We start from the raw sequence: 17,978 nt of genomic DNA on the forward strand, positions 1-17,978 counted from the left end.
CGGCCATCTTGCTATGACCGTTTGTTCGCGACCAATCGCGAGCCCGCGCCGCAGTCACGTGCGCGCGCCGCGACCAATGGGGCGCGCGGCGGGAGTAATGACATGGCGGGTTGAGGCCAGTCGGAGGAGGAGGAGGCAGGGCAAGGAGGCATCCCGCCCCGGTCGCGGTGAGATAATGCCGGCTCGTCCGCCCACTCGCTGCCCGTGTTGCCACAACACGCCGGCAACAACAATAACCTCCAATCGCCACGAAGTAGCGGTGGCGTTGGTCGCGGCGCTTGTGCCATGTTACGTGCACGTTTAGGCACACACACACACAGCTTGCCTCACCAACAATTGGCGTTTAACACGACCACAATATCATCCATAATACAGTTTTTTTAGGTTAGATCGCTTAAATGTGTCGTTAAACCCGCCACCACCCGACACAGCCAATTCGTAAGGTTTGTCACGTAAACAAAACATGCCAATTCGTTATTAGTATAGCACACCGATGCGTTGGAGAGCCAAGAGTACGACTGTTGTATTACTGGCGAAACGTCGTAGTCGCATTGTAAATGTTGTGGCTTGGCTCTGCAACACACCGGTATTGGCGGGTTTACGCAATCGAACAACTAGCCTGTCTGATGTTATTTAAAAATAAATGTTTTCTCACACGACAGAGTTGCTCTCGCAATTTCCCTCCCTTAGACACCAGCAATGTTGTGAGCGTGCACAAAGTAAGTAATGTACAGTGCAAACGTACATAAGTTATCATACACAAGGGCAAAGGGGCCTCTCTATTCCGTGTCGCAGCAATACGTTCAGGAGCTAAATGCCAATTCTAGATTTGAAGCTTTCGTGACTGCAAGGATTCATACTCTTAGGTTTTTCGGTAAAGTAACGTAGGTAAAAAATAAATAATAGAAATAATAATTATTTATATTATTTTTTACCTACGTGACTACCTAAATGCCAATGTTTAGCTCTGCGAGCCACGGCGAGAGGGCTTCAGCAGAGAGCTGCTGGTGTTCTGCTGTTCCTCGGTTGAAGGAACTTGGATGAAAGTGGTTGACAATGTGGTCCTTCTGCTGTTGTGGAGTGACTCATGCAGCCAGCTATGGCTGCAGGGTTTGGTGGTGGTGCATGTTGTTTATGTCGTTTATTGTGAAATTTCGGTCACAGTTCCTATGATCACTGTTACATTGCTTTTATGGCTTTATTTTGGTGATTTCGAAAAGTTTTTTAGTTTGGCCATGTTTGTGTTGTTGTAGTACGGAGTTAGACTGATGGCTTTAATAGAAGTTGTCTTGTGGTTGTTGTTGTTGTTTGACCTGCATCCCACTGGGATTTTTGCACGCAGCGTTGGTGTACGGTGCTTTTTCTGGAAGATTTTGGAGTTTTTTCCTGGATTTTTCTGTTTGCGCATAGTCACTTTATGATATTTTCTTGTTCATGTTTTTTGTTTGTTGCGGTTGCACCCGATTCAAGAGCCGAATGGCTCACAGGGCTATACTAAATAAATGAAAACTGAACTGAACTACTTGGGGAGTTTCATGGCCATAAACATGCCTGGTGTGGTTTGTTGTGCATGAAATGTATCCCGTGTGGCTCTGTACTTGTGGCTTTACGAAATGGTGCATAGTTTGAGTTGCATGGCCACACAACCGTGGCTTGTCTTTCATTTTACGTTCATGAAGATGTGCGCATCGGCCTATTGATGTTCTCACGGGAAGCAAGAGGGCCATGTCAAGAAGCACTGCTTTGACCGATTTTCCCTCTTACAACATTTGATGGAGCTCTACAGAGCGTAACAATATCCTTTAGCTTTTCAACTCTGATATTGGACACATTTACCTGGTTCGCATGTAACACGGGGTCAAACAAGTGGCGGTCGTGTCGAAACGCTATGCAAGTGCATTGCAATTACTGTAATGGCATCGCGAAATGGCTGAATAGTTTACCAGTTATGTGAAGTATCTAAATTGATTCAGACTGACAAAAACAAGCCGTGAGAACTGAAGGATACGGTGATTAATTACTCATCTCCCCTGGCATCATTATTTACTTTACGTCTTTGATGGCGACATGTCACATCACGAAAAAAAAACCTCAACGCATTATTCATAGCACACGTGCCATGAAGGACAACGTACCGAAACGTTGCGTGTAATATATAATTTTTATTTTATGGGCCCCCGTGTTATTAACAATTTGTTGAGTTTTTTTTATTTGTTGTTTGTGCACCACTGCCAACGCAGCAGCAGTCACCAGATTTTAGTTGTACTGCATGTTTGAGCACATGAATTTCTTCGAGTACAGTATTTCATTTTATTCCAGTTCTAGCGTTGGATTGTTTGGAAGACGATAAATAATAGGTCCAAATGACAACCTAAATAAACGTTAAATGTCTGCAGGCGTTCCCGCGGAAATTAATTTCAATTTTAAAAAAAAGTCCAATCCCCACGTAGCTCAAGCTTTCAGACACAAGCTCACACATTTTTCAAGACTTTTAAATGAATGTCTGCAAGGTAGTTTTAATTAGCATCTAGAAGCAAAGTTATATCACGGGTTTGTACAATTAGTAAAAGCTAAATAAATCTATAGAAAAGCAATTCATAGCAAATGTTTGGTGAATTGAGCGGCAGCCTGATTGATATTCCGAGCATAAAGCCGAGGTGGCCAGATGGCAGTACAGCATGGATTCTTGAATCTATCCGTATGGCGTTAGGAGTGTTACTCCCTCGTACATATATGTATATAGATTAACTAGGTACCCATGTATATTTTAAATGCAGTACAATACAAATTTGTGGTAATGCATTTATAGGCCACACAAAAGTCTGAACAAAATGCGTTTCATATTGTCTTACGATTTCTGCAAGGTGTGTCCAGTCAAATAAAGGTGAAAGAAAACATTCATAACAGACGAGTTAGTCAGAATGCTAACATTAATAGCAGCTCGTTGCCAATACAGTCGCGTCTCCAATCCAGCATGTCAGGATTATTCACGTCTGCAAAGCATTAGCAACCGGGGCGAATTCCAGGGTGTTGTACATGGGACAGAAGGGCAGAATTACATAAATGCTATAACGAAGTAAACGAAGTCACTCGGAGCTTCAAATTCCATTTTGGTCAAGTGTTTATTCCAGTTTTATTTCGACACAAGAAACAGAAAGCAAACAGAATGGAGCAAAATCTGTCCTTGGGATACAACTTGATGCGTAATGACGAGCTTGTGTTTAAAGCTTCGTATAACAGACCAAGTCAAAACATGTGCGTTGCTCACGTTGCCTTCGGTATGCTTGGCGTATTAATGTTTGTATTATAGCAGGGATACCCTAGCGCTAAGCTGATTATCATAATCTGTAACTCACAGGGGTGAACCCGCATAATGTACACGGCATGGCCGAGAGCTTTCACCCTGCCATTGCCACACCAGTGGGCTCGGGAAACCCACCATCACCCAACTGCATTCAGAAAACATGCAAATCACCTTTAACACAGCCGGCACCACAAAGCAATCAGTGCTGACGCCACTGTTTAACTTCAGGGTAATCGAGATTAGCTCATTAACTCGTTCACAAGGATACGTTTCAATTGCCGCAAATCCACAACTCGGAACGCTAGCAGAACTCGACCTTGGCAATCTGACCGTTGCCTTAGAGGTCCTGCCGTCACTTGCTTGCCGCTATTGATCTCTGTCCTTGCAGATCATGTTCTGTCTCTGCACAAGACAAACCCTGGATTCAGTGTCTACTCCACCACTATTGCCCCAGCCTCAAGTTGACATCAGCATTTCTCATACCAGGCGGCCATTTCACAAGGGCTTCCATTCACAATCCACTGCCTTTGCAAGGTGACTGAAAACCGTCATTGGCATATGGTTTTTGTGCTCCCAACAAATACTCGTGATTCGTAGTGTTCATTGATTACTGTAATTATAATGACCAAACTGGGCATATGTATGGCAACTTAATTAATCCTCGTCCTGTGGATTCATTGTAGGACAAGATCCGAAAGAAAGCTCGAAAACAAGGATGAATTGATACCAGGCGGATTAAACACCACCACTATTGTGAAATCAGTTATCACAGTGATCAAGACTGCCCAGTCTCTCAACCTTTTGCATTATGAGGGCATTACACATTCTAGGGAAGGCAGGACAAAAAGTAGTGCAACACCTACAGTATTTACATAATACACCGCCATTTACAAAACAACACTGTCACCATATCATTTACACAACAGGAATTTACGTAAAAATACACTCCAAAATGTTTTCCAAAAAATATTTTCATCAAACTAAACATACTGCATAGTCATGGTTGATATATATTTTAAAAGAAGCAGATTTTTAATATCATTGGTCTTTACAAATATAAAGTGTCTGGCATCAAGCTTAGAGGGCTGTAAACTAACAAAAATGAGGCATCTTTCTGTGTGGCCAATGAAAATAAAGTTCTGCTTGCGCCGTCGAGGATGATGTGACAAGGCATCGGAAGCAAAGCCCAAAACTTGCAGCGAGAGTACAAAATAGTTGGTTGAAAGAAAGCATGGGTTTGCCTTTCCATGGCCACTGTCAGGGACGATGTTTGTTCTGGGGCTTGGAATGCAACTGATTTGGCAGCCACCAATTCCAGGCATCGTGCCAAGAATCTCCACACTGCTGGGCAGCCCCACGCATTGTAAACATGTATTTACAAATGAAAATAATTACAGTGAACTCCCATCTCGAAAAGATGAGGCATCACACTACGGCATCCATACGCTAATTATTATCTTGTGGTAGCTTGGCCCAGGAGGGGGCTTGACAGAGCTCAGTACAGGAGCAACCAAGCCCAACAGCAGCAAACATCGTGGTATTAAAGCTCATGTCCCTCTGCTTACAAAATCTGACATCAATCCACTCACTGAACCATCACATACCCTGCGAATTAAAATACGATAAAACATTGCTGCTTCAGTAACTACGTGCAGCCTAATAATAGAAAAAAACATTACCAAGAGAATCGTTTACTAAGAGTACCGTTAGTTTTTGCCAGGTGTAAAGTATGAAATATACGATTAGTGTGTAAATTATAAACTTACTATGTGCTGTAACAGATTAAAATTACTATGGTAATCCTAAGAAATTTTCTTTAAAAATGTGTATTTGAAGAACTTTTTCCCCCAAATGAGGTAGTGGACTGAGCATCATGCAAAAATCAGCTCATTCTCTGTCTAGGTTAATCGAGGGATCTCTATACAGTAAAACCTTGGATTGCGAGCATAATTTGTTCCGGAAACGTGTTTGTAATCCAAAGCACTCGTATATCAAAGCGAATTTCCCCATGAGAAATAATGGAAACTCAGATGATTCGTTCCACAACCCAAAAATACTGTATTCATATAAAAATGATTAATACAAAATACCTTTTAATTTTTTTATTATTTAAATTTTATATAAAGTAATCAAATTTATTAATGAAATTTAATCGTGGCTGGTGTGAGGGAGACGAGAGAGAGGAGGGTTATTGTGAAGGACGACTTTCACTTGCAGTATAGTTACTAAAGGACAGTCACTACACTTGGACACAATAAAAAAATGCTTTACGCACATACTCGTGGTCACAACACTATAGTAAACAGTATACGCTCGCACGAATGTTGACTATACGAGTGAGGCACGCCGACTGAGACCGAGCATGGGAGACGATTACCCATAATTCCGCAGCGAGAGAGAGAACCATCGGCTCAGTTGTGATCACGTGACGCTCGGCAGACAAAGCATATACTGTACAACTACAGTACTCGTATTGCAAGACCTCGCTCGTTTATCAAATAAAAATGTATTTACATTTTTTGCTGGTCTTGCAAAACACTCGCAGACCAAGTTACTCGCAATCCAAGGTTTTACTGTATGTGGATGATTTATACGAATCTATACGTGCGAGACGCAATGATGAGATCCGTTGACAGGCAGGAGTGGGAAGAACCGTGGCTTTCATCCATCTTTGAACAGAACGCGGGTGACGAATTCAACCCTCTTTGGCTCACACAAGGAGCGGCTCACTCTCCGACGACTCCACAGCCTCCGCTTTTCGTCTCCGGTACTCGGTCCGGAATGCCACCACCATGCAGCACGCGCCAAGCATGGCAATCCCGGCAAACAGCAATACGGAGACTGTGAGGAGAAGCCGGCACAACAAGTCAGCGTTGGGCAGTCACACACAAAAACAAAGATCCCCCGTATAGCCTTTAACAGACTGTTGGGGCAAATGCTGTCAGTAAGCACCTATGCAGAAGGCCGTAATGGTACACGAGGGGGTGGGTAGCAGCACCAGACCCGGCCGCATTTGTCTCCCTAGTGGCAATGTTTTTATACGTAACACTAGATACTCAATTGAGGCTGAGTTGACCTAGTGGAGGCCCAGGAATGGTTCAGATAATCGTCACTGGTGTTGGCCGTGAGCCAGAATCGAACCCGTGTCGCCAGATTCATAGGCCAGTGGGTTAACCGCTACACTACCGCTCCCCACACACACACCATCACGGGTTACCGCACACACGTGCTCTCGTCTCACGCGGTCCAAAACAACAAGTTTGCTATCCAAGTTAGTTTTGTGAGAACACATTCTGTGGCAGTGTGCCAATTATTAGTGCCTCACCACCAGTGTCTTGATATTCGCAGTAAACAGAGGGCAAACTAACTCAACACCATATATGTGAACGCGTCAACAAATTCCACCACCGCCACCGCTAGCTTATGCAAGCTGTGTAAATCTACCCGTGTGTTACTGCAAGGAGATATGCGAGCATGGTCACCAACGTTACTATCCACCTGATTTTTCACTTGTTTAATGTATTTTTCCCTTGACTTGTACATCAAATTAAGTGTAAACAGGTGCATGTAAATGAGGTCTCACGGATAACCTAATACGAAGTTAATGAAACATCCTTGACGATTCAAATAGCATTAGCCACCATTAAAATGGTTACTCAAGGTGGAAAGATGCCTCAATTCATCGATATGGATTTATAAGCTCACGACATATGAATGGACGTGTACATTTAGCGTTTTTGAATTAGTATTTGCTGTATGTAATGGGCTCATGTCACCCCTGCTAAAAATATAAACAAACCACTTTTGAATAAAATCGAACAAATTCATTAAGTCACCAGGGTTCATCGCTAGATGCCAAAATACAAATCATCACAATGTAGTGTGCCACAGGTGTGTAAATGAAGGTGAAAGCCTCCATTGATCATGCCACTTAAAATGTGCGGACGATGACTGACCTGGAAAACATTCACGTACGCTATTTAGAGGCTCAGACAACACACTCACACAGACAAGAAACAATACGATTGTACACGTTGGCAGGAAGCATATTACAGTCCATTACATAAACCAACTGAAAGATGATCAAATTTAATTAAAAGAAAACGGATAATCTGACGGTTTATTTACACATTACCGCAAACAAAGCGCGCAGCCACAAATTAAAACATCGTCAACAAGAGCCACATGGTTTGAAAAAAAACAAGTGACATGATCTTGCTGCAAGGGCACACACGCTGTACAACCCAGACAGCTTTGTTGTTTTGTCTCTGTAGGTTTACAGGGCCTGTCACACTGTTACAAACATGACCTTATTTAGAGAGGGGAGATGTCCCAGTGGTATATTCATGGATAAAGACACTAGGGATGGTGTTTAATACAAGGGGATAATAGAAATGATAGGAGATGCTGGGGAGGCAAAGGGGCATCAATTTTAACCAGGCATATTTGAGAAAGCTTGAAATTCTCCTCTGCAGCTCCTCACCACCACCATCACCCATCCCTAACATCCTTCCCCAGAGTAAACACAGCAGAAAAAAAATCAGACCCAATTACCGGTCCAGTCCTGCGGCGTCACGCCATTGCCATGGCACACGGCGGCAGGGACGGCTGTGGCCGGTAGCGGTCGCGCGACCGCCTGCATCAGCACGATGTACAGCACGCCCTGCAGCTGCCTGCGCGCCACACACCGCACAGAACACGGGGGTCGAACGCAGGCCTGTCAAATCGGGTGGATCATTTGCTTGAGTTGATTACGAGGTGGGGGGGGCACTAGAAAAGTTATGTACACGCGTAAAGCAGGAGTGGAGAAGGCAAAGTGGACAAGTTGTGACATGTTGTCACGTGTCTGTTGGTCTTTCCCAGAAACGACAAGGGTATGCCACCACACTGCACAAAGATATGCTATGGGGAGGGCGGGGGGAATGTTGACTCGTGGTTTGTTGCTCCTTCATGAAATTGATCCAGTTCACAAGCTCCGATGTGTCTATGCTGCTTGTAGAGTTGAACCATAACACTGCACAGCCCAGACCTGGCCCCCAACTAGCAATATCTCTGCCAATTTTCATTCAGAAATCTGAAGAGACACATGCACGGTCATATTTTTGCTGTAGAAGCCAAAGTGGCTGTGTCTGGCTGTATTGAAGACCAAGGAGTGGACTTATTTTCTGCTGGAATATCCTCACCACAAAAATGAAGGTGGAGCAAGTGTATAGAGTCAAGGAGGCAACTGTATTGGAAAATAGTGAGAGAGTTAATACGGGGGGGGGGGGGGGTGTGGGCTGTCCAAACATTCAGCCCTTCTCACCCTGAGATGAAGAGGATGCCTGAACTGGTGGCCTCCCCGACCGGGTAGGTGCACTCGACACCCAGCTCCATGCACACGGGATAAATGGAGAAGCCGAACATCCCGAAGACGCAGCACGCCACGGCAATCACATACTGCTGGTCGCGCATGCCACACACCTGCAGCAGGAAGGGGGTAACTTTAGAAAATCACAAAATCAGTCAATCAGTTTATTTCGGCTAAGGCCCACAGCTACAAAGCTCTTTTTCAATGGCAACCCAGCCAAAGCGGCGCATTACAAGGAAAGGATTTACAGGGGCTGCATAAAATAGCTGATACGACAGTAGCCAGCACGTCACATGGGAAGGGAGGATTTTCAGGGGCTACATGTAAAAAAAAACTGATAATAATAAATATAATAATTCACAATCAGAATTATGTCCAGTGGACATCGAGTAAACAATCCAAAATAGCATTACACAAGACGGAGAAACTCACATAATTTAAAATGGCATTTATATGAGCAAGGATTACAAATATATTGCCTATTTTGAACGAAGTCTTTCCAAAAATTGCATTTTCACGTTCCAGTCAGTTGGCTTTACGAGCACGGTTGGATATGTGCAACATACATACATTTATAAATGTTGCAGAAGTTGTGAATCAACGATCAGAAACAATAATGAGAACGCGCGCAAATTCCATTTTAGTTTCTACCCGCTGGGCAACTTTAGGCAGCATATGATCTCAGACATGCCAATTATAAAAAGGCATGCCATTGCTCGTTTATATTTGGCAAACATGCAAGGAGTGAAGGAATGGCAACGGTGGAGAAAAAATACTTGAGTCTTGATCTCAGAGCTGTCATGTCGCCACTGTCATCATTGTGCATCCCTCGTCAGATGACTACAGCCTCGCTCGAGCTATACATCCGAGATGAATGCTGCTCGTAAAATGCTGCACGAGCATTTAATTCATACCACGAATCAGTAGACATTATTATTTCATTGAGAAGGAAACTCAAAAGTATCTTTCCATTAATGTATTTATATATAAAACTGAATAATTACGAATGCTCTCTTGTTATTAAAAATGTATCTTTCTCGCTCTCTTTCTCCGCCAGATAAGTATATGCCACCCTGACAGGGGTGTAAAACGCAGCAGAACACCGACCCAATGCAGGGCCGTGCAAACCAGCGACTCGCTCACCATCGCAAACACGCAGGCCGCCAACGCTGCCAGGCAGAAGTTGATCTTGGTTACTTCCACAAATTTCTTGGAGCGGTCGACGTAGAGGCCTACCAGCCCAGCACCGATGATTCCGAACCCGATCGTCAGCGCTCCACACAGCCCTGAGAAGCTCTGCAACGGAAACATCAAAGCAGACCACAGAAGCCTGATGATAAAAACATGGATCGCTAACGTATTTTTCGCTTCACATATCCACCAACATTGCTGAGGTTTTTAATAAAAATGTCACAATAAAGCAGGGTTTTTCAAACTCCACTTCTCCCCATTCATATTTTCATTGTTTAACAATCTCCATTCAAATAAAATCTGGTGATTGCATGTTGCACGTGACCGACGATTGGTAGACACATCCCACGTGGCGTAGGTGGCAACAGTCGTGCCGAGGTCGCGTGGGAACAGGTGTACTCGTACATGATCTTGTATTTTTAATTTAATCAGCTCTCTTCACGTCACATGGGGCGTGTTTATTAAGCAGTGATTCAGACAGTGTATTTTTGGTAAGGCCCACTGAGCCAAGAAGCTATTCTTTCAATGGCAACCCGGCCAAAACGGCAAGTTAAATGGGAAGGGAGGGTTCACAGCTATTGGAGAGAACAAAAGCAGGGAACGTTTAGAGAAAATGACGAATGAATAATAGTAAAACAATAAACAAACACAACTATGCACAACAGAAATCTAGTGTGCAATCCAAAATAACATTCCGTATGAAACTCGTGAAAGGAACTCATATGTAGAATGGCATTTATAAGACAAAGGATTACAATTGCATTTATTATCAAGTTTACAAGTAACGAGCTATTTCGCATTTGAATGGAGGTTGGTAAACGTGCAAAGTGTGGGACATGAATGATGTGGGAAACCCTGTATTAAAGACACAGGGTGTTGCGATTCAGCACACTGCAAGCTGCAGGCTATTTGAGGCAAGATCGCTCATTACAAATAATGCTGCCCTAAATTGTCTACACTTACCAGTCTATTCCCTTAGATGCTAGTCATATGAACTTAAACATTTCCTCCGGGAAAGCTGTAGATCTTGGAGAGGAGCCAAATTAAACATGCTTTGCGTAAAAAGAACAGCTGGCCATATCCGGCATTAATTATCGTAGCTATTCAGCCTGTTTAAATTTGGCAAGTCTCTAAAAAACAAAAGAATACAGCGTTTGAATAAACGGGAGAGTGAGTGACAGATGGGAAGGAGAGGTGGGAGAGCCCCGTACGTCCGAGTATCCCCGCGAGCACAGGATCTGCTCCAGCAACGTTGTGAAGGCGGTGAACAGGGCCACGCCGGCACCAAAACAGAAGAACAGCACGAGGTACGGCTTGTTGGTCATCACCTGCACGGCACAGACAACACGCAGGCGCACGGCAAACGTCGGCACCGAAGCCAGGCCACAACAAAAGGGGAAAGCGGTTCTCTTGAGCGCGTGACCAAAGAGGGAAGAAAAACAAGAGCCTGGGGTACGATTAAACGTGCTCAAAAAGCAAAGCGTCTGCTCCTACTTCCCCTCTTGGACATGTCCCGTGTGCACAGCCATTTTGTCAATCCCCTGCTGTATGATGGTGTCGCGATTCAGTGTTGGTTACTTGACCAATACTTCAACAAGTTGGCCAGTGTGGGCTGATGAAGGTGGTGACGAGTGGGCTGCGCAGTCGGGGAAAAACAAGTGCAGCGCAACATTGGCATTTTCTGCACTGCCGTATGCTACCCAAAAATAGCCCCACAGCAGCCTACAACACCCGTTTATGGATCGAGGTCACCCATCCAGGAACTATTCGGGCTGAACCCGCTTGGCTTCCGACACACGAGATAGGGCACACTCCAGGCGATTTGGTCAAATGCTACTTAGCCTTAAACTCTTAGAAATATGCCCAACATGTGTCGTGGTACAGAAGCGCAGGCGCAGCACAGTGTACGTCCTCGACAGGCTTTCACCCACAGGATTTACCGCTTTGACGCTGCGCCAGAATGGCTCGCCGGTGGGGTGGGTGGCTCCGAGGGAGGGGGGTGTGGGAGGCGAGCCGCTGCACACCCCACACGTGGCCAGGGCGCAGGCCAGCACGGCCGGCAGGCAGTACAGGTACAGCTGCGGAGGCAGAAGCGGCCATTAGCGAGGCATGCGGCGTTGTGGCATGGCTAAAGTGTGCAGGCGGTGCAGCTTTACCAGGGCCTCCCTTGGGCCGGAGAAGTCCAGGCACCGGGCTAGGAAGAGGTGAAGTACATTGGGCAGGTGACGCAATTTCATGGCGTGCACCAGGGTCCTTGCACCCCCACACAATCACGCGATGCCACGGCACCCGCTTACAAGCAGGCGTGTACACCACACATGCAGACAACCTGCACAGGTTGAACCTCCACTGGGTAACGGTGTGTTACAGCAGATACTCAAATCCACAATAATGAATGTACAGCCTTTTTGTCAATCCAAAGCTGGACGAAGGCCTCCCCATGCCATGCAGGTGGTGGAGGTTATTTGGGTATACTTCGCCATGCTGGTCAGTGCAAATTGAATGTGGACATCATAGACGTTGAGAGCAGAGCAGTAAGATACTGGATCTTGCTGCACTCCAATGCACTCTAATAACCACACTGCAGTTGTGCAGCACCTGTTTAACGCATGGTGGTCACAAATACAAGCACTATCCACTCAACCCTGCTTAGCCTCCGAGATCGGATGAGATTGGCCACATTCTAGGTGACTTTGTTAAAGGCAATCGTTAATGTATCGCGACAAAACATAAAATGACTGTTATAATGTCGTGCGCATACACTGCAAATACACTTTAATTACCGGCGGTTGTTGCAATGGGATGGTTTGGTCCTAGAAGCCAAAATAAATTGTACACCAAGCCTTGGTAAACCAATTACTTTTGTTGCTGAAATCTATATCAATAAAAGTAGGCGCATAGTGCTGTATTCTATATGGTTCTGTCAAATAATATTTCCATTGAAGATAAAGGAATTTAATTTTAATCAAGGGGCATATACTTTGACTGGGCAATATGTCACAATAAGTTAAATATTTAAACTGGTGACCCCTTTTGAATCTGTACTGAACACAGCATTCCTAGTAAACGTTAGTGAAGGCAGATTGTGCGCCGAGTTGGACCCCGGTGGTGGCAAATGCATCGAACGCTGCGTTAGCATTACCATCATAGGTATCTGATCTGCTTCATAGACGATGATAGGGGACAGCACATTGGCCAGCAGAATTCCCAGGGGGTTGGCTGTGGAGAGGCACAAGAGAATCACATTGTTTAACGAAGCAAGCCAGCGTTCCTTAATTACACATTACAGTAATTTTATCTGTGAGCTGCATCAAATTCAGGCTTTGGCGTTCTCCCTTAAGTTCATGCACATTTATAATTACCATAATTTAAAATGTTCATTTAATTCAAATTATTGTTGTTTTCTGTTATAATACCACGACTGTTTTGTGTGTCTGCGAATACCAGCATCCGTCACTGCACAGAGAACTGGCAGTACTTTATTGATGAGGGCATTAAAATATTGTCAATACGGCCAAATATGTCAAGGCATACCAATGGTAAATATCAGTTGACATACCACACCAACACTTCTAAGTGTGGTGGGGCTAGGGGTAAAAGAGGCGCGTTTTTACTCTTTGGTAATACACTGGAGGAAGTTCTTGTTGGTCAAGGGGGTTATGTGACCATATTTTACAACGCTTGTCAGTTGGTTTGGGAGGGGTGACCCAAACCGATTCGGCTATCACTCACGACTGAAGATATCTGTGGCCGTGAATCGAACTCAGAATTCAGGGTTCATAGCACAGTACGATAAACGCATCACCGTTCCACACAACAATTAGTGAATCGCACATTAAATGCAAGTGGCGCAACATAGAGAAAGGCAAGTGGATTCCCTCACACATAGAGGCCAGGGTGTTGGCCGTTGCTCGCTGGCTGTCGGGAAACCAAACAGCAGCCAACTTGGTGGGGGCGAAGAGCAGGAAGGGCTGCGCCAGCGCTCCCAGGGTCTGTCCCGTCATTAGCAGCGGGAAGCCCTTCAGGGCCGTGGGCATGAGCGGGTGATCGGACAGCGCTCGAAGCACGCTCCCCAGCGCGTTCAGCCACGAGCCCAGCACCAGCTGCAGGAGGAGCAGACAGCCGTCCATTAGCAGGCAACGTTACATGCAGACGTGAACATTTGCCCCAACCGTCGCGAAAATAATTCGTGCAAGTCAACTGCCTCGTCCCGGTTTCACTTTGTGCAGGAGTTCCCTGACCTTGTTTATGGGCAATAAACATCACATGAAGGGGGTAAAATACATGCGGACAGTCACGGTACAGCGAGGTGCCATTCTGGTGGGGGGGGGGGGGGGTTGGAGGTTAAAGGACGAGTCTTCATAAAAGGCAATGGAGACAATAACACCAGGGTCCGTGGCTCAGTGCTCATTTTAAAGCAGCTGGCCGCTGTGGTCTGGCCTTATTTCCCCCTTTCCCATCTGCAATGGTTCATGGCATATGACCCCTGTTCCATCACCAGGACCACACTGTAAACGACAGACTCCCTGCTTATGTTGTGCCACGACACTGGAAAATAAACATAAATACCAAAGCAGAAATACATGGACAAATGCAATCACATACATACAGAGAGCAACACAGACAAAAGCACAAAAACAATTTTGGAAAAAAATTATACTGGAACTCCCGGATTAAAATATCAGCTGCAGACGTGCAACGCCTGTCAATGATGAAATTTAACGTGTTGTGCTCTCGCCAAGAGATGGAGAAACAAAGGCTGCAAAAGGCCGTACCGTTACACGCAAACCAATGCTGTCCATGGACCATGAGGCCACTATGCCACATGGGATGCAGGCAACCAGAAAGACGACCGCCAGCCAGTTAACTTGCGCCAGTGAGATGCCAAAGAACGTGGCAGCTTTGTCTGCTATGGGCGCAAAGCTCAGCCAAATCTGTATAAGACAAAACAGAGGCATCACAATTAACATTCTTCATTCAGCAGTGAATATACAAATGTCTGTGTATGCACATGTAACATGCAACATCTGTAATCCTCTGGGGCATTCACAACAGCCTTATTACATACTTTTCAGGACCAAAATTATTTCGACAGTTTCCATGAAGGTAAACAGTTCGTAATTTTCATGACTCGAGCGTTCGTAAATTTTAGGCTACAAGAACTTGTTCACATTTACATGCTCATTAAAATTGTGATTTGTGATCATGATCTGACTAAGGTACTGTTGTATACGTAACAGTATGTTCGCTTTCAGACTAAAAAAACACTTAACCTCTGCGCACATTGGTCCGGTTGAGCAATACTCTTTCCTCCACCTTAACTTCTGGAAATGAGGTCACATGGGCTTCAACGTAACCACACACATTTCTGGTACCTACTCTTTGGAAAAAAACCCCAAACTGTACCACTTTGAAATAAATACGTGTAACAAAAGACAATCAGGAAAACTGTGAGGGTGATGCACGCACCAGGGCATTGGATAGGTTGAGCAGGCACAGGACCGCCAGCACGAACCAGCGGCGCGCATACACATGGTAAACATGGGCCCCGGAATCCACGGACCCCAAGGAGTCATCAGGGTGCTCGGTCATGCCAAGCAGCCTTTCCCCATCCTCCCCCGGCTCAGTCAGATCCCAGGACCTAATTGCCTGGTTCCCAAGATCGCGAGGCCTGGTCAGGCCCCTGGGCTCCCCTTGTTCAATGGGTTGATCCATGGGTTCATCTTGATCCAAGGCCACGTCAATGAGGTCCCCTGGCTCTCCCTGAACCCTGGGGGGTTCCTTTGGCCGGGCTCCAAGCATGGGCTCCCGACGCCAATTCCCATGTTCCCCCCTACTCCCAGTCTGGACACTTTCTGGCTTGGCCATATCCCCGAACTCTATCGGTTCCACTAATTCATCCCCGGCCTCCTCCGGCTTTCCAGCTAAATCTTCTGCCTCCCGTGGCCAAACCAAGTCGCCACGCTCCTTGAGTTTTACCAAGTTGCTCGGTACGGTCAGGGCCCCATAGTGTCCCTGCCGGTCCAGTGCCTCTGGCTCTGCTATCCGATTCCCATAATCTATGGTAGTCTCGCGGAGTTGCTCAGGAGAGACTTCCTCAGGCTCCAATATTCTATCCTCTGGCTCTTCTTGCTTTGCTTGGTCTCCCGACACTGTGTTCTGATTTTCTGGTTCCTCAGCCCCAGTCAAGTTCTCAGGCTCCACGGTTCGATCATCCTCCTTCTCAGACTCAACATGGGTTTCAGGATCTACGGTCCGATCTTCTGAATCCCCTGTCACAGTCTGATTTTCAAGGTCTCCCGACTGCATGTTTTGATCAATTGATCTTCCAAACCCATGGTCCTCAGTGTTAATGTCTTGATCCCTTGGCTCCTCAGAACACCCAGACTGGTCTTCAAGTTTCACTGACTCTACGGTGCAGTTTTCTACATCTTCTGGCCTAATTTGGCCCTCAGAGTCCATCATCCGTTCCTCTGACTCCTTTGGTTCTGCCTGGTCTTCAATTTCTCCTTTATGTTCTGTGGCTTCATCGTCTGTTTGTTCTGGCCCAGCCTGGTCCTCAGGGTTCTGTTCAGGCATCATGGCCCGATCCTCTGGCACTCCCAGCCCAGCCTGGTCCTCAGGGTCCTGTTCAGGCATCATGGCCTGATCCTCTGGCGCTCCCAGCCCAACTTGATCCTTGGGGTCCTGTTCAGGCATCACGGCCCGATCCTCTGGCGCTCCCAGCCCAGCCTGGTCCTCAGGGTCCTGCTCAGGCGTCATGGCCCGATCCTCTGTCGCTCCCAGCCCAGCCTGGTCCTCAAGGTTCTGTTCAGGCGTCATGGCTAGATCCTCTGGCGCTCCCAGCCCAGCCTGGTCCTCAGGGTCCTGTTCAGGCGTCATGGCCCGATCCTCTGTCGCTCCCAGCCCAGCCTGGTCCTCAAGGTTCTGTTCAGGCGTCATGGCCTGATCCTCTGGCGCTCCCAGCCCAGCCTGGTCCTCAGGGTCCTGCTCAGGCGTCATGGCCCGATCCTCTGTCGCTCCCAGCCCAGCCTGGTCCTCAAGGTTCTGTTCAGGCGTCATGGCCTGATCCTCTGGCGCTCCCAGCCCAGTCTGGTCCTCAGGGTTCTGTTCAGGCGTCATGGCCCGATCCTCTGTCGCTCCCAGCCCAGCCTGGTCCTCAAGGTTCTGTTCAGGCGTCATGGCCTGTACCTCTGGCGCTCCCAGCCCAACTTGATCCTTGGGATCCACATCCCAATGCGCGGGCTCCTCGGATCCAGGCTGCTCCTCAGGGGCCTCCGACTCCATCGTCTGATCCCGGGGCTCTTGAGCCTCAGTAAAGTTCTCAGGTTCTAATGTCCGATCCTCTGGCGCCGGAGACCCAGCACGGTCATCAGTGGGTCCATCTACGCGGTGTTTCAGCTCGTCCTGGTCCTCAGGGTACGTTTCACAATCCACGGCCTGGTCCCCCATCTGATCTCGAGGCTCTCCGTCCTGATCCCCCGTGTCCTCACACCCGCCTTGGTCCCCAAGTCGCTCCGTCTCCATGCTCCCATGTCCTGCCTCTCCTGGCCCAGCAGGCTCCTCAGAGATCGCGGTCCGCATCTCGGGCCCACGCGGCTCGGCCTCGCCTTCATGTTCCCCTTGAGGCTCTCCGACACGGGCTCCTGCCCGATCCCCTGGTCCCTCGGGCGCGGCCTGGTCCCCAGGCTCCACGTTCAGACCCTCGGTCTCGCCGCCGTCTCCAGCCGCGTCCGGGACCGACGCAGCCCCGCCGACCCCCGCGCCTGCGGCCGCTCCAGCCTCGCCCTCCGCCGACATCCCCCAGTCGAGTTCTCCGCCTTTCGTCCCCGTGTGACTTGCACTCGTGCGATGATGTTACGGCGCGTTGCCGCTGTTGTTGTGCTTTGTAAGAGTCTCCGGGCGGTCATGTGCTGCTGCTGTTGCTGTTACGCAATCTCTTCCGCACAGAGTTCGTGACTGGGGGCCCCTCCCCCGCTCGTGAGCCACCGCCACCGTCTCAAGGTGTCCGGAAGGGGCGCTGCGACGCAGGACATCACCAAGGCCCGGCATGTCGGGGCGATTGCTGGTGTCGTTTGGTACTGGGGACAATGGGATGGGTGGCCATTTCACGAGTGTGGTGGGTGGTGGTGA

The 17,978-nt window shown here is 47.3% G+C and overlaps 1 protein-coding gene and 1 long non-coding RNA gene across 3 annotated transcripts; one reads left to right on the forward strand and one right to left on the reverse strand.

Annotated features, from left to right (window-relative positions):
* Positions 1-87: 87 nt before the first annotated feature.
* LOC133343527 (uncharacterized) lies at positions 88-9,879 on the forward strand. Of its 2 annotated transcripts, none has more exons than XR_009755255.1 (3): positions 88-167; positions 5,984-6,071; positions 9,712-9,879. It is a non-coding gene; the product is annotated as an uncharacterized LOC133343527 (long non-coding RNA). The 2 variants fall into 2 exon arrangements; XR_009755256.1 differs by having other exon boundaries at positions 5,984-6,170; positions 9,712-9,782.
* Positions 3,098-17,809, reverse strand: SLC49A3 (solute carrier family 49 member 3). Its single transcript, XM_061553197.1, has 10 exons — positions 15,315-17,809; positions 14,621-14,779; positions 13,729-13,948; positions 12,988-13,064; positions 11,786-11,923; positions 11,057-11,173; positions 9,798-9,950; positions 8,610-8,767; positions 7,859-7,977; positions 3,098-6,145 (listed from the first exon to the last, which is right to left on the reverse strand). The coding sequence occupies exons 1-10, from the start codon at positions 17,643-17,645 to the stop codon at positions 6,015-6,017; spliced, it is 3,603 nt and encodes a 1,200-aa protein (XP_061409181.1). The 5' UTR covers positions 17,646-17,809; the 3' UTR covers positions 3,098-6,014.
* Between the last annotated feature and the right edge of the window lie 169 nt (positions 17,810-17,978).

This window comes from Lethenteron reissneri, chromosome 17, assembly GCF_015708825.2.
Source record: "Lethenteron reissneri isolate LAM-NWPU_2019-01 chromosome 17, ASM1570882v1, whole genome shotgun sequence".
In the NCBI taxonomy this organism is placed as follows: Eukaryota; Metazoa; Chordata; class Hyperoartia; order Petromyzontiformes; family Petromyzontidae; genus Lethenteron; species Lethenteron reissneri.